We start from the raw sequence: 20,184 nt of genomic DNA, 5'->3' as shown, positions 1-20,184 counted from the left end.
ACTAATCTCGGGGTAATATTTGACCAAACGCTCTCCTTCCAAAAACACATTAAGAATATAACCAGGATTGCGTTTTTTCACCTTCGTAATATTGCTAAGATTCGTCCTATCCTCTCGACCGGGGATGCGGAAACTATTATACATGCGTTCGTCACGTCGCGCCTGGACTACTGTAATGTATTATTCTCTGGTCTTCCTAAATCCAGTATCAAAAGTCTACAGTTAGTGCAAAATGCCGCTGCGAGGCTGCTCTCGCGGTCAAGAAAATTTGATCACATTACCCCAATATTAGCCAAATTACATTGGTTCCCGGTCCATTTAAGATGTGACTTCAAGGTTCTTCTACTAACCTATAAATCACTGCATGGCTTAGCGCCTTCATATCTCGTCGACCTAGTCGTTCCTTATGTTCCGTCTCGTAACCTTCGTTCGCAAAACGCTAGTCTTTTAGTTATACCGAGGGCCAAGAAAATGTCTGCAGGGTCTAGAGCATTCTCTATTCGGGCTCCAGAGCTTTGGAATGCCCTACCAATGGATATTAGAACTACTACCTCAGTAGAAACATTTAAGACACGTTTAAAGACACATTTCTATGAGATGGCCTTTAACTAACTTGTGATGGCCGATTTGGCCGGAGTTTGTTCTGTTCTCTCTGCCCACCTCCTCCCCGGCTGGGGAGGGGGTTAGGTGGCTCAAAAGCTGATAGCGGCTGGCTGGATTCTCCGGGACCAGTTCGGGATGGGGGAGCTGCGGCTCGGCCCCCTTGAGGACACTGCCAGGACAATCGAGGGCACCTCCGACATCCATTTTTTTTCATTGATTTTCATATTATGTATTACTTGTGCACTCTCTGCATCCATTACAACCTGGTGATCCTGAAAGGGGGATCCTTCCATCTGTGGTCCCTTCTCAAGGTTTCTCATTTTCCCCTGGCAGGGTTTTTTTTGAGTTTTTCCTTGCCCTTTTGGGAGCTTATGATCAGGGGATGCTTTGAGAATAATTGTCAATTTTGGCTATGTGAAGCCCTTTGAGACTGTTTGTGATTTAGGGCTATACAAATAAACTTGACTTGACTTGACTTGAAATAAAGTACATAAGCAGACAAGTATATACACATAATAACTCAATAAAAGAAACATTTTAAGCATATAATTATACCTACACACCAAATCTATAAAGAAGACATAACTAGACATTTTTGATAGTTGCACTTTATCCCCTTCACTTTATCAAATCTGGCCCTCCTTGCAAAACGTTTGAAACACCCCTGGCCTAAACAAACAGATTGCACGCCCTCCCCTCCGTAACGCTTCAAGAGCTCTCACCCCATCACAAGCTTGCCCTCCAAGCCTCTCGTCCAATGGCGAGACGTCACGCCGCTAAGCGGCAGCTCTCGGTGCCGCTGGGACGGGTTCACGAGGATGCTTACTCAGCACTCCAGACGCCTTAAAAGCTGCAGAACGGTCGTCAGTGCCGTCACCAACGAGATGACCACCATGGGAAGACTGCTAGCCATGGCCTTGGCACTGCTTGTGTGCGGCCCGCCCATGCTCTGCGCCCGGCCTTCAGGTGAGCCTCACATGCCCCAATGCTTGACTTTTTTCACAGAACAAGGACACAGGCAGAGTTTCTCAGCTCGGTTCAAGCTAGTTTCCAGATGAGTTGTGAAAGCATTTTCCCCACTCGCGAACAGCGCAGGTGGCATCAAAGGAAGACAGCAAAGGGAGGCGACATGAGCAGGCTCGTTCTCTGACGAGCGAGCAGCCGCATGTCTGAAATCACAATGGCGGAGGGGATTTTTGTTGTAAAGTTTACAACCACAAAAAGAGGGCCAACAATAGCAGCGGCTCGAGGCGCCGTCGCCTTTTCTGCTAACATTGAGCCACTTACGTGACCACGTCGTGCTGTTGCCGTTCAGAGTATCAGCTGGACTCAAGCATGATGCCATGCGAGGCAGCCAGGGCCGCGCCCCACCGACCTGACCGCCGGCCCCAATGCACTCAGGATGGACGCTTCAGGTAATTTAGTGGCTGACTTGGGAGCTTCTGCCAATGCCCACGCTTTTCTACCTTCACCTTCAATAATTCGCCAGGACAATACTCGCGCTTTGAATTCAGGTTGTTTGTATTTTAGTCGTCGGCCATGATATGCAACAACATTTTACACAATTTACGTCCTTTATTTCCACGAGTTACTCGCATGCATGCGTCTGCGTGTAGGCCCGTGCAGTGCAGTGGGCTGGGCCAAGAGTGTTGGTGCGTTGACGGTGAAGGACGGCAGGTGGCAGCGACTCGAAGCAACGGCTCCGTTCCGCAGTGTAAGACCAACGGCCCGTCGACTGACGAGCCACTCGATGGCAGCCGAGGCTGAGCGTTGCACCTTGGCTTCAGGCGCGTCGCCGTGCCATCTTCAGTCGTCCTCGCAATGCTCGCCATCGGGTCACTTCCTGCCGGTGCAGTGTGACTCCGGTGGGGGGCAGTGTTGGTGTGTGGACCAGGACGGAATGGAGCTGTACGGGACCAGGCAGCCGGGAACGCCGCACAGCTGTACGTACACGCGCAAACGCGCACAGGCACAAGCACATTTACACACACGCGTGTGTGTGTGTGTGTGTGTGTGTGCATGCGTGTGTGTAGAGGCCCATGCCCACAAACACCCACAAAGACATACCCGCTTTTGGTTCTTCGTAGGTCCCAGCAGCTGCTCGGCACTCTCTCGTCGTGTCCTTCACAATGCCGTCTCGTCGTCGCCCTCTTCATCGTCTTCATCATCTTGGTCTTCGCCACCGCAGTGTTCCGATGACGGCAACTTCCTTCCCGTCCAGTGTCAATTCGTCAACATGACGGACAGGCGAGAGCTGGACATGTTGCACGCCTTCAACACGTAACACACACTCCAAGCACGCACTCATCATTACATGCAAATCATCTGTGCTTGTTTTGTCAGCCATTTTTCTCATGGCTTTGTCGTTTGTTCTCTTCCTCACCGGCTTGTGGCAGATTCCCAGAAGCCTTTTCCACATTCAGGTCTTTCCGGGAGGCCTTCCCGCTGGTTTCTGCCTACTGCTTCTGCTCCGACAGCAGGGGGCGTGAGATGGCCGACACAGGTAACCCCAACGTTTACCCCGCTCACGCAATGAAGACATGAAGGTTGCCCATGTTGTGGTGCAGGTGTGGAGCTGCTGCCGTCCGACGTGTACGATTCTGCCTTTTACGATGTCGGCGTCGCTCGCTCGTTCGCCGAATCGACGGTTTTCAAAGTTTTTCAGAGGAGGATGTTGGGAGTTCACCTCACCGTCAGCGGACAATTCCGATGTAAGTTGGACAGAAAGGACAGGTGATGGAACTGCGGTAAGCACGTTTGTCACACTGACGGGTACAAAAACTAGGAAGCAAAAGCACAATAAGTGAAAAGGACACAACGCTGCGCATTTTTAATTCCTCGAGTAATGTTGACATGGTAAGTGAATGCTCAAACGTTTTCTTCGACATCAGGAAAATGCTTTTGACTGACTTGATCAGCCCAGTAACGGCCCAGGCACAGTGGTCTGCGTCTGTTTGTTTATCCTCGGGATAATGTTTCATCGGTCTGGTCGCTTTCTGAGCAACGCTTTGATCCGGCAGGTCCTTCGGCGTGCGAGGAGGAGCGGAGGGCAGCTAAGGCAACGTTGGCCGTTTATGTGCCGTCCTGCCTGGAGGGAGGGGCCTTCGCCTCCAAGCAGTGCCAGCAGGGGGGGCAGTGTTGGTGCGTGGACCCCATGGGAACCGAAGTTCCTGGGACACGGCAGCACGGCAACTTTCTGCAATGCGGTGAGATGTGAACGGGACCTTAAGACCCGCTATGATCCCAAGCCAGATTTGGGCTATCTTGACATCCAAGCGAGCGTTGCGTGTTGGCAAATCACCTTAGTATGTTACCTTCATCCAACAATAAGAGTTGGCCGATGTGAGCTGTTGTTCTCCTTGCTAAATGTGCCCTGACAACGGCCAATCACTTGTTTGTTTACTGATGGAAATGTGCTGAAAATGTCTGATGAGAATACCGCTTCTTGATGATGATGTTGTCTGTAAAGGCGGTGTTGGATCTGAGGATTGCGGCTCGCTTCGTCGTGTGTCGCTGTCTCGCTTGTTTTCGGGACCTCTGGAATCTCATCTTCCCGCCCCCTCGTCATCGGGAGACTCTGCTTCCTGCCAAGTCCTCCTGCGAGCGATAGAAGCTCTCCTTCCGATGGAGCCGGATCCCCTCTCCTTCCTGTCCATCATGGTGGACGTCCTGCATGGTCTCTTCCCCTCGGTGGGCAGGGCTTTGGAGGTTCTAGCCGGCGCCCCCGCTCACAGTCTACAGGAGTTTCTGTTTGGCGGGAAGTTCCTGAGAAACGCGGCCAGCTTTAATCTCAGCGGCGCAGTGGGAACGCAGGGGGGCTTACGCATGGATCCCGCCTCCGGCCCATCACAACATCAGAATCTCATCCTTGCCGTGGACCGCGCCTTGGAGGACCGGGACTTTCTAGCCGGTGTCAGACTCACCCTGATGAGTAGTTCAGGATCCGTCTCCCTGCGTCAGGTATGTGCACGAATCCCAAACGTGACAGACCACTGGAATGAGGATGCAAATGGTGATCATAATACTGATGCGAAAATTATGTTAAATGTTGAATTTGATTATATATGCTGATGCCAATACTAAATGCCTTTGCCAGTACTACCCTAAAAGCCAACAGTACTGTTCACGCTAAATATGATATATGTATTCATGCTAATGCTAGCTAATCATTCTTATACCAATGCTAAGGCTAAATTGAAGACCCAAAGTTTTTGGCGAAATCCCAAGACACAGCAGAAGTGCAGCCATAACGAGGGGTTAGCTTCATTTAAAGTGAATGGGTCTGAGGATGCATCCTTGTGGTGTGCCTTTTGGGTAGCCCGTGGGTAAAAAATCAAAAGCCGCCCACCTGCATGCTTTTCAAATGATCAATCCTGATCATTTGAATCAGGTGTGTCAGAGGAGGGGAACTTCAAACAGGCAGGAGCGGATTTGCTTACCCCTGGTGCAGACACTTGGCTCAGTCGCTAGACAGAATTACGGGAGGTGTCGATGTTAATGTCATGGCAAGTGGAATGGTTCAACGAGTGCTAACCAACAGAATGCGGTTACCTTCACTGACACCGGCTGCTGTCTTCTTGTAGGCACTGACACCAATTTTGCATTCCTGCGCCGCCACCGGCAGCCCTGAAGGCGCTGCGGCGGCGGCAGTCTTTGTCCCGAGCTGCGCAACCGACGGCTCCTTCCAGGAGGTTCAGTGTCAGGGTGGAGAGTGCTGGTGTGTGACCACCCGAGGCCGAAAGATCGATGGAACACAAGTACGCGGGGTCCGGCCTCGGTGTCCGTCGCGCTGCGAGAGCGAGAGGGCGGCTGCCCTGCGCATGAGAGACAAGATGGTGGCGGGGGGCGATGTCCACGTTCCAGCGTGCTCGCGGGACGGACACTTCCTGACTTTGCAGTGCGGACGCTCCGGGTGCTTCTGCGTGGACCAACGAGGGGTGCCGACCACTGCGCCCTCACCGGGCACCCACCTGGCCTGTAACCTCACCAGACACGTTTAGCCAGCTTCAACTTGTTCTTCTTCTCCTTTTTTTCTCCTTCTCTTTCTCCCCCCTCCATTTTGTCCTCCTGTCCTCCACTACTTCCTGCTCTCCTTCTTCTCACAATCCTGTTCTTCGTTCATCCTGGCCTCTTCTTGCACCCCTTCCTCCTCCCTGTCCTTGTTCCTCATCTGCCCGCGCTTCCTCTTTCAGGTGGAGACATGAGCCCTAGCAATCATCGCTCCTCCTCAGGTCAGAAAACCAAAGTGTAGATGGTTGTTATGATTGTTTTGAATGTATCGTTAAGTTCCTGTCCCGTTAACGCGCAGGCCAGTGCTTCAGGGCATTACAGGCAGTGATGACCTTTGGACAGGTAGTCAGCAAGGCGTTGACTCTCTCTAACTCCTCCCACATCCCCACTGGATATGCCTCCCTATCGGCCGAGGGTCTGCTTCTGACCCCGGAGGCGCTGCCATTGTCTGATTGGCTGCTGAGCCGCTCCAAAACTGCGCTGCGACTGGCCACCTACTCCAGTGAGTCCCACTCTCCTGCACTTGCCAGCCTGATTGGCATCATCATCACATCAATTTCAAAGGGACATTTCAAGCAAGGATTGGGATCAGTCTGGGGTGGCCTAGTGGTTAACACCTTCGTCTTGCAATTGTCAGCTTTCGGGCTTGTTTTTCATTCCAACCACCTGCGCGTTCAGTTGATTGCACTCTCCAAATCGTCCTTAAGTGTGAGTCTTTTGTTTGTGTCCTGTGACTGGACCCTTAGGTGTGAGTCTTTTGTTTGTGTCCTGTGACTGAAATGGATTGCAACCAGTCAAGGGTGTTCTTGCTGGGATAGGCGCCAGTACACCCGCCACCAGTCAGAGAGTGGCTGGGCCAATTCCAAAAACCCGTTGGCTTAATCGAAGACCAAGAAATTGTCCGTAGGGGTGAATGCTTGTTTGTAGCTTGTTTTTGACACAATTTGCGTCCGGTCCTTTGTTTGTATATACCTTGATCAGTGATCAGTCCAGATTGCTAAAAGTCAGCTGGGGGACGAGATGGAGTTCAGCGATACTAATGCTGCGGTCAGACCCGACGCGAGTTGCGTGTTTCCATATGTGGTGTTGAGCGGTGAATATTCTGCTCCTTTACGAATTTGGCTGCGGTACGCTTTCCAGCCGTGCAGATGTTGCGGGCAGCGGGACGTCTCGCCTATCAGCCGTTCAGTCCGCAGTGCGACAGTGACGGGGAATGGCGGCCCACGCAGTGCTACCACAGCACAGGTGGGTGTCACCCTCACACGCTTGCCCTTGCACTCAACGCAGCCGACTGCGCACGTGACTGCGTGTGTGTCTGAGTTCAGGTCAGTGTTGGTGTGTCGATGAAGATGGCGACTATGTTCCGGAATCTCTGAGCAGTCGCTCACTGCCCCTGGTCAGATGTAAGTGGGGATACACAAACGCACCCACACGCGCGCGCACAAGAAGGATACGTGCGCACGTGTATGTGTGTGCCTTGCAGGTCTTACGCGCTGTCAGAGAGCTCAGAGTCACTCGCTGCTTTCTGGTTGGTTGAAAGCCTCTCACATCACAACGAATGCCTCAGGGTACCGCCCACAGTGTGACGGAGTAAGCACGCGCGCACACACGCACACTCGCATCCACACGTGCACATTATCACGTCACACGGTGACGACGCCAATTGGCCATGTGACAGAAAGTGTTTATGCTACTCCGCTTAGGACGGTCGCTTCTCCGTACTGCAGACAGAGGGCGGCACAGGCTGGTGCGTCCACCCTGTGAGCGGAGATACCCTGCGGAATGCCATCCTGGGTCCTGACGGACAACTCATCTGTATGCATACACACACACACACACACACACACACACATGCACACCCACACGCGCACACACACATACACACACACACACGCACACACACACGTATACACACACACGCACGCACACACACACACACACACACACACAACTTGACTGGCAATACCTTGACTGAACATGTTTGCTGATTTCTTGTGTCACTCAAATCAACTTTCTCCATTGAAATGATTGGAAATTACATTAATTACTTTTGTGCAACTGTACAAACATATACACATATATATGTTGAACATATGTTTGCATGGTGCGTAAAGGTCCTAGCTGGTGTGAGCTTCAGGGTCTCCGGTGTCACCCCGACGGCTCCTTCTTCCCTCTTCAGTGCGACGTCACCTCCTGTTGGTGCGTGTCTGAGGACGGACTGGAAGTGTCGGGTACCCGGCAACTCCGAGTGACAGGTGGCATGCTGTCTTGTGAACGTAAGTGCTTCCTGAGCTGAAGTTGTTCTTTGTTTGTGTTGTTTACGTAATTAGCATTGTGCTAAATGAATTGAGTGCTCCATCTGGTGACACCTTGGGAAATGATCAGTGATTAGCTCACGTGCTAGCACCTCATTAGCTTTGTACTGAATGACTCAAAGTACAGTTTGAGCCCAGAGCCACCTGGTGGACATGACAGGAAGTAATGAAGCAAGGAAGTAACAAAAATGTGCTAGTGTGCAATAAGAATTTTGCCAACTAAAACCTTGTTCTAGCTTAGCTTAGCGATTGTACACAACGGGAATCTTGTGACCTTGTGTCCTCCAGGTCCTGACAGTTGTCCTGCCGCCGCCATCGCTCACGGAACCCTCGTGTGCGGCCCTGCGCAAAATGGCCGCCAAGGCTGTGACCTGGTGTGTCACCGCGGGTACCACGTCGCACTTCCCGTCCGCAGGTTCACATGCGACACGCTCGGTCGTCGGTGGGAGGGCGACCTCCAACCTCTGCCTGGAGCCTGCCAGAGTACAAATTTTTCACCTGACCAAGTTTACCGGAACTTTCCGCGCACGCATGTAGTATTCATTCATGTGTGTTTCTGTGTGTGTGTGTGTGTGTGTGTGTGTGTGTGTGTGTGTGTGTATGTGTGTGTTTGTGTGCATGTGCGCGTGTGTGTAGTGAGTATGCCTCCTCAACGTGTGTGGGCGTCTCATAATTGGTCGTTGGTGGCGGCGTGTCAAAACCCCCGAGCGATACGCTCGCAGCTGTTACGTGACATGACCAGCGGGGGGCTCTGCTCAGCTCAAGTGAAGTCACTCACACACGCAAATATGACAGCGACAGCGAATAACGCCATGTTTGTGTGTACGCACATAGCTCCCAGCATCAGGGCGCAGCGTGTCTGTGTGCGGCAACTCTGCGTTGCGTGTGCGTTGTCTCGGCGACACATCCTGGAGTGTGACGGTCACCTGGAATGCCTACATGTCTGACCTCCCGACCTCCGAACTGCCCACCCTTTACGACATTGGTGAGTCAAGGTGTATGTTGCGAGAGCGTGATGTCATTGCTCGAGATGTCACGCCACGTTTTCCGGTGCACCAGTGACGTTCCTCAACGTCTCGCGTCTCCTGGAGCGTTTTGAGCGTCTACTGACTCAGCATAGCAACATCACTTCACGACCTCAGCTGGTATCCTTGACACCGCCGCGAGTTGGCTGTTCCCACGGTTACCGACTAAGCGACGACCATGAAGGCTGCGGTGAGCCACTCGATGACATCATTGCGTAACCCGTTTCGAATCAGGGCTACCGTGATACGACCCGCTGATGTCGTCTTTGTGCGCAGTCCTTTGCCCTGCCGGCAGCTACTCCGCCAAAGGCACGTGTCTTCTGTGTCCCAAGGGGACCTATCAAGACACGGAAGGGCAGGACGTGTGCGAGCGGTGTCCAAGAGGCTCCTCCTCCTCTCCCGGAGCCTTCTCCATCAATCACTGTGAGCTGTCAATCATCCGCACGACCGACGGCATCGTACAAGGCCTCATTGTGTGTGTGTGTGTGTGTGTGTGTGTGTGTGTGTGTGCGTGCGTGCGTGCGTGCGTGCGTGCGTGCGTGCGTGCGTGCGTGCGTGCGTGCGTGCGTGCGTGCGTGCGTGCGTGCGTGCGTGTAGGTTTGACCGACTGTCAGAGGCGGGGCCTTCGCTGCACTGAGATCGGTGACTTACTGCCCGCTCAGTCTGACCTCTTGTCTGCCACGTGGCGCTGCTTTAACAGCGAGGGGTCAGAGCTTGACTGGACCAGGACTAACACGTCCCTCACTGATGATGACTGCTCAGGTGACAAACAAACAAAAGTCAAGCAATCAGGAATTGCTTCCTCCATTTTTCCTAAGCCTTGTTCTTTATTTTTACCTGGAACCCTCTCGAAAACAAGGTGATATACCTTAAGGGGTTAATCCTAATAAAGAAATTTTAAGTAATCAGTGACGGTTTACTTTCTTATTTACACATAGCACACGCTATGTGTGTGTGTGTGTGTGTGTGTGTGTGTGTGTGTGTGTGTGTGTGTGTGTGTGTGTGTGTGTGTGCGTGTGTGCGTGTGTGTGTGTGTGTGTGTGTGTGTGCGTGTGTTTTGGTGTGTGTTGTTTTTTTTTGAGTGTAGTCCTCAGAAAGTTTCAGAGTGTCCCGAAATCAGAGGTCATCTTCAAAGCTGAAGACACGGAAGTCCTGCAGCGCATGACCTTGGACCTCAGACAGTGTGCTCAAGGTAACACTGGCAAGCACACACACTGTTTGTCCGAATAACATCTGTTGTGTACGTCGTGTGGCTGTTTTGTGTTTGTCCCTCAGCGTGTGCTATGGAGCCATCCTGTCACCACATGGCGCTGGCCGGCGGCCACTGCGTCATGTACAGCACGCACCCTCTGAACACACGCTGTAACGTTTCTGACCAGGTACCCACCCACACACATGCTCTTCGGCGCCTAACACTGACTGCATGTGTGTGTGTGTAGGCGAAAGGGTTTCTGGGTAACAGTCAGGCCGAGGTCTTTGGACGGTTGCGGTGCTTGGTGAGGGTGAGGGGCAAGGCCTCCGATGTGCTGATTGTCAGGAAGATTGGTAAGTGACCATGGCAACCAGCCACCACGTCAATGCGTGTGTTCGCATGTTAAGACGCTCAGATGTCTTTTAGGGGCGGAGTCTACTCCTGGCTTTTTGAGGTCATCTATGGCAAAGGTGGAGTCCGGTGTGTTTCGCACGTTGGTATTCACAGACGCGTTGCTAGCCGACGCCCATCGTTTCTGTGAGCTCAGCTGTCACCGGGACGACTGTTGCCACGGCTTCATCCTTAACCGCAACAGCCTGAACGGTGGTAGGACATCAAGCGTGACGCTTGCTTGTGCTCCTCTTGCGTCATTATTGTGTGTTTGTGTTGTGCTTGCGTTGTTGCGCAGCTCATGCGGTGCCCTTTTAGTATATTCTTAGCCCTTGCATCGTCATTTCTTTGAGTTATTGGTTTACTGTGGTACGCTTGTGTGGTCATGAAGTTGTCAAGTTGTCGTCCTTCTGAGGTCTTCTCTCCCAACCCCTCAGGTTCTGTGCTCTGCGGTTGGCTGAGAGCGCCATCTGTCTTGATGTGCCACCAAGGAGACTGGGACGTGATTGGCCAGAGCACCGCCAATCGCATTTGCGGTGTGGGGCTCATATACAACAAGCAGCGACGCAACTTCCTGTTTGACTTTGGGGGACAGAAATTTACCATCAGTAAGAAAAACCTCACTAACAACACCCTGTAAACCAAACACACACACGCACGTAAGTATGATGTGTTGTCACCAGCTGAGTCAGCACTTCCTGCCTCCAACACGGACAACAAGGACTACCAGGCATCCATCGTAGACTTCCAGGCCATCTACCTGAGAGCTGGTAGAGCGCGAGCCACGTTGTCCTTGCATCATGCAAGAACGACATGAGGTCACGTGATCTTTCTTCTTTCTGCAGACCAATCAGATGCTGCTTCCTGTGCAGTCAGCGAAGATTTGATACCGACTCTTGATGGTTTGGACAGTCAACTTTTTGTGTGTGTGTGTGTGTGCGTGTGTGAGTGTGTGCGTGCGTGTGTGTGTGTGTGCGCGTGTGCGTGTGTGTGATGGCGGGCAAATGTTTGTGTACAACCAAAGTGTGTGTGCGTGTGCGCGGGCAGTTTCAGTGCAGAACAAGTTCACGTCGCTGTCTGAAGACGACGTGTTGGTGAACACTCAGAGGTCCCTTCCTGTGCTGTCTTTCCTGCTCAACAAGAAGGTCTTCACTTCCCAACATGCTTTGCTGTGGTGTCTCACACGTGCGTTTTTTCTCTCTCTCTCTCGCTCGCGCTCTCTCTCACTCTCAACTCTCGCTCTCTCACACGCACAAACCTGGTGTTTTTGTTTTAGGCTGCGATGGCGAGCCCAGCTGCTTGCTGGCCGAGCTGAACGACACAGACTCGACAGATTTCTTCAGCTGCTTCCTGTTTCCAGACAGTCGTGTGTGTGGCGCCTACGACACGCCACTCAGACGCCCCTGTCATCCACTGCTGGCCAGGAAGCCAAAAAACACCTTCAGCAAGAAGGGTATGTGTCATATGTCAAGCATGATGTCATGTCACCGCAGCTCTGTGTGCATTTGTTTGCTTGTGTGTGTGTGTGTGTGTGTGTGTGTGTGTGTGTGCGTGTGTGGGTGTGTGTGTGTGTGTGTGTAGAGGATCTGAGGGGTCCGGTGAAGAGCTTCTACGAGCGAGTTTCTTTCAGGAAAATGGTCTCTTACTCGGTGCGCGCTCGAGTTAACGTGAATGCAAAGACGCCGCTGCCCCAAGGGTAACGGACTCGCTCACACAGGCGCAGGCTCACGCACACATTTCACCTGTAACGTATGTTTGTAGGTTCATGGATTGTGAGCGTCGTTGTGATGAGGATGCCTGTTGCCGTGGTTTTGGCTTCATCGCAGACTCCAAAGATGGTAGCGCACACACTTGGAACGTCACACGTGACTAAAACATCAAATGTACACGTATAACAGACACATTACAAATGGAAACAAAAACCTAGCAAAAGGTACTATGTGCACGCAACACAAAATGAAATGTAAGGCATCATGCATCCTGAACATGCACGAGGCAAAAATGTAACACGCATGCAACACAAATGCAATGCCTGCGTAACACGCACAAGACGCTCGCACAACGTGACTCAACTTTCTTAAGCGCTCGCGTACAAAGTGGAGCAAAATGAAGTCACGTGGCACCGGTCAAAGCAGTGCATTTGGAACGGAGACACGAAAAGACATGCAAACAGATTTGTAAGCAGCATAGGGCGTGTGAATTGCACTTGTAACAAGTGAACGCACACGCATTCAACACGAGCAACAGTCGTAACAGTCAATGGAACACGCGGGTACACACACACGCATACACAGTATGTGTATGCGTGTATACATAGTGCGTATGACAAGAATGCAACGGACACAGCACCTGAGGAGTAAGACATGCATAACAGCCCCGAAACATGGAACACGTGGAACACAACAGGCAACACAACACAAAACATACACACCTGTGTAACACAAGTGAATTCTGTGCGGGCGCACAGGTGGGTCGGGTATTACGTGCGTGATTCTGCTCAGTCTCGGAATTCAAACGTGTGCCGAAGAGCGACAGACCTCTTGGAGCGTGGCCGATTGTCAAGCCGGCGAGGTCAGTGCGTGGCCACAACCTTTTGGCTGGTACCAAAAGCCTGGTAAGGGACGCACACACCTGACACGCAAACAGAGTGCCTAAGCACCACGTGTGTTTTCAGTCAACCAGTGGACGTCGTCTCCGGCCTTGTGTCCTGCCTTCCATCTGCCGGCTGTGCAAAACAACGGTGAGCCACAGAAGCCGCAGCTCGCCAGCCGCTCGGGAGCCGCTCAAAAGTGCTTGCCGGCCGGTCGGTTAGCAAGTGGCTGGCTGCCGCTTAGTCGAGTGGTGACACGAGTACAATCTTACTTGCAAGTACTACTATTTAGTGCTATTGATTGATCGATTGGTCTAAATGGTCTTGTGGCTTCTTGCCGTCCATCAGTGTCCACGGAGCAGTGGAGTCTGCTGCCCGACTCGGTGCTTGTGCTGGACGCGTCCTCACCTTCTTATGATGTCATACACATCAGCCGCGACATTGCTGCCGATCCTCTTCGAACCAGGGATTGGTGTCTCCATGGTAACCTGGCCTCGCTGATCACTGGGCGAAGTTGACAATCCAATCCAATATTCCCCAAATAATTCTCTCGCAATTTTGCATCGTGGACACGAAAGTGATTTGGGAGGCAACTCGAGTTGTGCGTCACAAGACGGCGGTGAGGTCACGGCACTTCTCGTGTGCACTCTTCCCATTGCAGCCTGCCAGGAGGCGAAGTCTTGCGCCGCCGTGTCATTGGCCGAATGGGAGTCCGCCACCCGCTGCATCCTTTACCCCGACACCACTGTGTGCGCCCTAAGCTCTGCCCCTGGCTCGGAAAGCCCCACCTTCACCTGCCGGCTGGTGGTCCGAGAGCCCGCCCCCCAGGTGTACCTGAGGAGAGGTCAGCTGATCTAAATGACTATTTTGTTTTGTTTACATGTGTAGCAAATGAGCGGCTCTGTGGCACACTGGTTAGCACGTCCGCCTCACTGTTAGGAGGGTGAAGGTTCGATTCCATCCCCGGCCCTCCCTGTGTGGAGTTTGCATGTTCTCCCCGTATCCGCGTGGGTTTTCTCCGGGCATTCCGGTTTCCTCCCACATCCCCAAAACATGCTTGGTAGGCCAATGGAGCGCTCCAAATTGCCCCTCGGTGCGAGTGTGGATGGTTGTTCGTCTCTGCATGCCCTGCAATTGGCTGGCAACCAGTTCAGGGTGTCCCCCGCCTACTGCCCGATGACAGCTGAGATAGGCTCCAGCACGCCCGTGACCCCCGTGGGCAACAAGGCGGTACAGAAAATGGGTGGGTGGATGTAGCAAATGATGCACTATAACTTTTCACGTTTGTGTGAGTGTTAGTCGTGTTTTTGTTCACGTCTGTTTTTTTATGTTTGTTTTTTATCGTGTTGTGTATATACGCGTGAGTTATTCCTGTGTGTGCGTGTGCGGGTGTGGGTGTCTGTGTGTGTGGGTGCAGGTGCATGTGTGTGTGTGTGCATGTGTATGTTTGTGTGTGTGTGTGTGTGTGTGTGTGTGTGTGTGTGTGTGTGTGTGTGCGTCTGTGTGTGTGTGTACAGTGCGTTTGTCCCGTTTATGGGTACTTTGGAGGTGCGCTATGCGTATGTGTGCGGGTGTTAGTTCGCGCGATATTGCCCCATTTGTGTTTTTTGAATGCACGCGTCGCAGCAACGTGCATTCACCTTGTCATTAGCGGCGACGGCAGAGACAACCGTGGCCATCGCGGGTCACGGCACCCTAAGGGGCATCACCACGGAAATGGCGCTGGGCTTGGGCAGGAAGCAGGTGCTGCAGTTCCTCGGCATTCCGTATGCCCGTCCGCCCATCGGATCGCTACGCTTCCGAAGCGCGCAGCCCCCCGATTGGAATGGGACACGGGATGCCTCTCAAGCGCGGTATGTGCGATCGCGCCCGGCGGCCACGTGAAAGGAGGCTGACGCATGTGCGCACGTCCCTTAGGTCCGGCTGTGTCCAACCAGGCAGAGCGGACGCCAGCGAGGACTGCCTCTACCTCAATGTGTTCAGGCCTGTCGCCATGGTGACCGACGCCATTTTAAGTCACATGCAAATGAGGTAACTTGACACTGGCTGACCTTTGCATGCATGCTCGGTCAGAAGGGGCACCTCCCGGTGCTGGTCTTCTTTGTCAACCCATCGACCGATAGCAGCCGAGCCATCCTGGACGGCTCCACCCTCGCGGCGATCGGAAACCTGCTGGTGGTGACGGCCGCGTACAGGACAGCGGCTCTCGGTTTCCTCAGCACAGGTCCGTAGCACAAGCCAGCACGCGCCCAAAAAAATACATTGTGTCCACATTTGATGCGCTCGCAACTCGGCATGCAGGTGCGTCAGACATGGGCGGCAACTGGGGTGCATCAGATCAGGAGGCAGCCCTGGCCTGGGTCAAGGCCCACATTTCAGCGCTGGGCGGAGACCAGAGCAGAGTGACGGTGGGGGCCGAATGCGACGGCGCCGACATCGTCAGCCTGCTTCTTATGCGCCGCACGCCCCTTTTCCATCGCATGTTGCTCATGGTCAGTACTAAGCACGTGCCTCTGGCTGTGTGTGCTCCATCTGTGTAGCAGCGGAGGAATCGCCACTCAGTCCTGTTAGTGGTCAGAACAAGAGAGAGCAAACATCCTTCGTTCTACGTGTGCATCTGTGCATGTGTATTGTTAGCTTTTGTTTGTGCATTCTTGTTTTTCTATACGTAATTGGCCCATGCTGTTCTTCACGCTTGTTATTCATGGCTGTTTGTCACACGTGCGTCCTCTTAACATGGAACGTGCGGCGTGCAGGGCGGCTCGCTGTTCTCTCCGACATTGTTCCAAACGCCATCGGCCGCCAGACGGCTGACGTTGCGCCTGGCCGCCGAGCTGGACTGCGCCACGGATGACGACCGCCGCTTGATGGCATGCCTCAGGGCGGCGTCTGTGCACGCGCTGAATGCCGCTCAGACTAAGGTAGGCCACGTGACGCGGTGCCTGGCGAGCCCTGCCCACACCACTTCTTGTTTTTATAGCTGCTGGTCGCTGGCGGGCCACTCCAGTTCTGGTCACCCACGTGGCCCCGCGACGATGATGCCACCGCCGGGGAGCCGGCGTCCCTGCGCAGAGTCGACCTCCTCCTCGGAACGTCGCAGCATGACGGGATCATAGCTCGGATGCAAAGCGTCAAGGTCAGAGGTCATAGCGTGTTGGAGCGGGACATCCACGCTTATGCACACACGCACACGAACATGCTCACTCACATGGATGAGTGAGAAGACACAAACATGGAAACATTGATGAGCGTGCATGCAAACACACATGCACATAGATGAGTGGTGGAAAGCATCACGGCGATTTGATTGCACGCACACGCAAAGTCACGCGCGCCTTGCATTGTGGGTGGTGTCAGGACTTTGCAGCGGCGCTGCCTGGTGGCAAGACGGCGTTTTACCAGGTGCTGAGCCGCTCGCTGGGCGGAGCCTCGGGAAGCTCGCTGCTGAAGGAGGCGGCCACGTGGTTCTATTCGCTGGACCATAGCTCCGCCCCCGCTGGATACAACCTCTTCTCACGCGCCTTCGACAACGCCACCAGGTGGGCGGGCGCCGGTTGACTGCATCTTGAGTGTTACTGATCGCGTGCCCATTTGGCTTCAGAGACCTGTTGGTGGTCTGTCCCAGCTTGCGGATGGCCAGCCACTATGCAAAGAGCGGTGCCAATGTTTTCCTGTATCACCAGCCGGAGAGCGGCAGCAGGTGCGGTGCGCCCCGCCCAAGGTCGCTTGGAGCCGTCCTAACCCGGCTCGCTTCCCATTTGCAGGGTCGAGGACTCGCTGGCGCCGGACGTGCAACTGCTGTTTGGAGTGCATCTTCGGCCCACCGCCTCAGCGCGCTTCACTGCCGCCGAGCGGCGCCTCTCACTGGCCATCATCAGCTACGTGGCCAACTTCGTCAGGAGCGGGTGACAACCACGCACACCAACAGACTGACAGTGGGCCAGGTTGTCTGCCCATGTGTCTGCCTGACTTACAAACTGACCGACAGATAGACAACCTGACAACGTGAAGGAGTGACAGTTGATTTGTCAGACAGACACGCTCCAAATTTCACAATGCGAGGCTTTTTCTTTTGCCCTCAGCAATCCCAACCCTTCAGTGTCATGGCCGGCAACCTCTCTGCCCCGCTGGCATCCGGTACTGTCCTCTGAAGCTCCGCCCATCTTTCTGGAGCTAAGCCCCACCCTTAGCCAGAAGCAAGGCCTGCGGCAGAGGAGCTGCTCTTTCTGGAATCTTCTGGCAAAAGTGCTCACGTCAAACGGTCGGTCAGGTCACGCGACGCGCTCCTGCGACGAAGCATTATGCCCCGGCAGCCTTTCATCCCCCCCACTATCCCTTCGTCAGCAGGTCAGCTGGAGGAGCAGCCTACGTTCGACCCTGAACTACCGCTGGATCCAGCGCACGGCCAATCGCAGAGCGATAAAGACGCCTACAACTGACCGCGACCTCTCCACGACTGCCGTCGTCATCGCCGCAGTGTCATCACTCGCAATATGGAAATGACTTGTTAATTTTTACTGAGCTTTCTTCAAAGAATCAATTCATAAATAAAAAGTACAAATTGCAACTTGTTGTCATATACATAGAGCAATGAGCGGGGGGGGGCCTAATGGGGTGCAGCCCTAGGCATCCACAGGCGGGGTGCGACCGCAAGCAGTAGCTTGGCCCACGGCCCCACGTGAATTAAATATACGTATCCGTGGGCAAGGTTTGTAGAGGGAGTATCCCGCTGAGTTGGACAGTGCCTCACCGTTGCAATACACACGTGACATGCACATGAATGTGTGACAGAGTGCACGTGCAAACTACATCCAATGTGAGGCACTATGCTTCTGCAGGTATGATGGGGTGTGGCCCCACCCCGGGGTGTGGCCCCACACCTGCTCGGCACCACCTCTGTATAGGTGTGTGCTATAAAAAGGAACACGCACTGTTGAGACGAGTTGGAAGCCGCACCCTCTCTGCCTGGGTGTGTCTCAGCCACACCCAAGGAGGCAGGCTGTTGAGAGCACCAGGTGGGGTTAATTAAGAGGGAGAGTATTGGAGCTCACGGTAACCTGCCATGATTTAGACAAGGCAGCATTTCCAAAGGGCAGGACTGCAGCGGAAAGCTTGGAAAACGAAGCAAAAGAAGGAGCCGGTGAGCCTTTAGACATTTGAATATGGGGCTACAGCTCACATCTGGGTGGCTTAGGAAAGTGATATGTAAAATTGATATGGGTCATGGTTATGTTCAACATTATAGTGAAATTGTGGTAAATTATGTGGTGTATTCTAAAAAGTAAAAGCTAAAAAAGAAATCGGGGAAAAATGTTTGTATGTACTTACCAGGGTTGAAAGCTGTTTGGCTAAGTCATCCTGACTTAGTATTTAAAACCTAAGTATTTGATTTTGGATTGTATTGCTTAATTATGGTTTAGAGTTTGACCATCTATTTGTGTTTATTTTAAGGGTTTTCACCTGTGTCAGCTGTGTTGGCTGTGTTTGGCTGTGTTTGGCTGAAGATGAAAATAAACCAAAGACAAGGAAAAAAAACCAGTCATGATCACTGAGTGAAGTCCAGTTCAAATCCTTTTGTCCAAGCGCCTTTCAAGTGGGGAGCTGCAGTTTAACCCCACAAAAGTGTGGGCCACTTGACAGTGAAAAACCGGTGTGAAGACCGGAGTATCCTGAACAGCAACTGACCAGGCCTGGAAATCCAGAGGCCTGGTAACACGCTGAGTATCAGCTCACGGCAATTGAATCCTGGTGGGAAGGAAAGATGGCCGACTCACAGTCATTGGAGCAGCTCAAAGCCAAGAGGATAATTGGTCCTACTCGTTATCAACATTTATTTAATGAAACCACTATAACTATAGATAACCGTACTATCACTCAGAGTGATACGGTAACTAATCTCGGGGTAATATTTGACCAAACGCTCTCCTTTCAAAAACACATTAAGAATATAACCAGGATTGCGTTTTTTCACCTTCGTAATATTGCTAAGATTCGTCCTATCCTCTCGACTGGGGATGCGGAAACTATTATACATGCGTTCGGCACGTCGCGCCTGGACTACTGTAATGTATTATTCTCTGGTCTTCCTAAATCCAGTATTAAAAGTCTACAGTTAGTGCAAAATGCCGCTGCGAGGCTGCTCTCACGGTCAAGAAAATTTGATCACATTACCCCAATATTAGCCGAATTACATTGGCTCCCGGTCCATTTAAGATGTGACTTCAAGGTTCTTCTACTAACCTATAAAGCACTGCATGGCTTAGCGCCTTCATATCTCGTCGACCTAGTCGTTCCTTATGTTCCGTCTCGTAACCTTCGTTCGCAAAACGCTAGTCTTTTAGTTATACCGAGGGCCAAGAAAATGTCTGCAGGGTCTAGAGCATTCTCTATTCGGGCTCCAGAGCTTTGGAATGCCCTACCAATGGATATTAGAACTACTACCTCAGTAGAAACATTTAAGACACGTTTAAAGACACATTTCTATGAGATGGCCTTTAACTAACTTGTGATGGCCAATTTGGCCGGAGTTTGTTCTGTTCTCTCTGCCCACCTCCTCCCCGGCTGGGGAGGGGGTTAGGTGGCTCAAAAGCGGATAGCGGCTGGCTGGATTCTCGGGGACCAGTTCGGGATGGGGGAGCTGCGACTCGGCCCCCTTGAGGACACTGCCAGGACAATCGAGGACACCTCCGACATCCATTTTTTTTCATTGATTTTCATATTATGTATTACTTGTGTACTCTCTGCATCCATTATAACCTGGTGATCTTGAAAGGGGGATCCTTCCATCTGTGGTCCCTTCTCAAGGTTTCTCATTTTCCCCTGGTAGGGTTTTTTTGAGTTTTTCCTTGCCCTTTTGGGAGCTTATGATCAGGGGATGCTTTGAGAATAATTGTCAATTTTGGCTATGTGAAGCCCTTTGAGACTGTTTGTGATTTAGGGCTATACAAATAAACTTGACTTGACTTGACATCTGCAAAGCGGCAATTCTCTAGGCTGGCCAACAACATTGTCCGGATGCATGCCATAATGTCTGAAGAGGAGCTCAGAGACAGTTTCAAG

The 20,184-nt window shown here is 52.5% G+C and overlaps 1 protein-coding gene across 2 annotated transcripts; it reads left to right on the top strand.

The window, feature by feature from the left end:
* The first annotated feature begins 1,392 nt into the window (after nt 1-1,392).
* On the top strand, nt 1,393-20,092 carry tg (thyroglobulin). 2 transcript variants are annotated; one of them, XM_049729724.2, is made up of 49 exons: nt 1,397-1,569; nt 1,919-2,018; nt 2,220-2,317; nt 2,391-2,546; nt 2,691-2,883; nt 3,000-3,106; nt 3,171-3,314; nt 3,624-3,809; nt 4,073-4,563; nt 5,187-5,580; nt 5,796-5,834; nt 5,912-6,115; nt 6,754-6,858; nt 6,939-7,016; nt 7,097-7,203; nt 7,317-7,428; nt 7,728-7,889; nt 8,217-8,411; nt 8,565-8,692; nt 8,763-8,913; nt 8,988-9,143; nt 9,230-9,376; nt 9,551-9,715; nt 10,041-10,145; nt 10,229-10,332; nt 10,393-10,498; nt 10,572-10,751; nt 10,973-11,143; nt 11,219-11,305; nt 11,381-11,437; nt 11,583-11,720; nt 11,812-11,988; nt 12,117-12,231; nt 12,297-12,373; nt 13,003-13,149; nt 13,210-13,275; nt 13,474-13,608; nt 13,787-13,969; nt 14,777-14,978; nt 15,043-15,121; nt 15,199-15,349; nt 15,427-15,617; nt 15,882-16,046; nt 16,106-16,261; nt 16,483-16,664; nt 16,727-16,825; nt 16,890-17,030; nt 17,208-17,386; nt 17,470-20,092. In XM_049729724.2, exons 1-49 carry the CDS (start codon nt 1,422-1,424, stop codon nt 17,562-17,564), a joined length of 7,254 nt encoding a protein of 2,417 aa, XP_049585681.1. In that variant the 5' UTR covers nt 1,397-1,421; the 3' UTR covers nt 17,565-20,092. The 2 variants fall into 2 exon arrangements, with proteins under 2 accessions (XP_068507884.1, XP_049585681.1); XM_068651783.1 differs by lacking the exon at nt 17,470-20,092 and having other exon boundaries at nt 1,393-1,569; nt 16,890-17,069; nt 17,208-17,328.
* The last annotated feature ends 92 nt before the right edge of the window (nt 20,093-20,184 follow it).

The sequence above is a fragment of the Syngnathus scovelli genome, chromosome 9 (assembly GCF_024217435.2).
Source record: "Syngnathus scovelli strain Florida chromosome 9, RoL_Ssco_1.2, whole genome shotgun sequence".
Classification (NCBI taxonomy): domain Eukaryota; kingdom Metazoa; phylum Chordata; class Actinopteri; order Syngnathiformes; family Syngnathidae; genus Syngnathus; species Syngnathus scovelli.
The sequence above is the reverse complement of the archived record's forward strand: the minus strand, read 5'-3'. Positions and strand labels throughout refer to the sequence as shown.

Excerpts from the sequence above, each read along its gene's own strand:
- tg (XM_049729724.2), top strand. The coding sequence starts at position 1,422 with ATGCTTACTCAGCACTCCAGACGCCTTAAAAGCTGCAGAACGGTCGTC. Across the intron at positions 6,116-6,753 it reads GCGACTGGCCACCTACTCCA|CCGTGCAGATGTTGCGGGCA; the intron begins GTGAGTCCCACT and ends TACGCTTTCCAG. Across the intron at positions 12,374-13,002 it reads CATCGCAGACTCCAAAGATG|GTGGGTCGGGTATTACGTGC; the intron begins GTAGCGCACACA and ends GCGGGCGCACAG.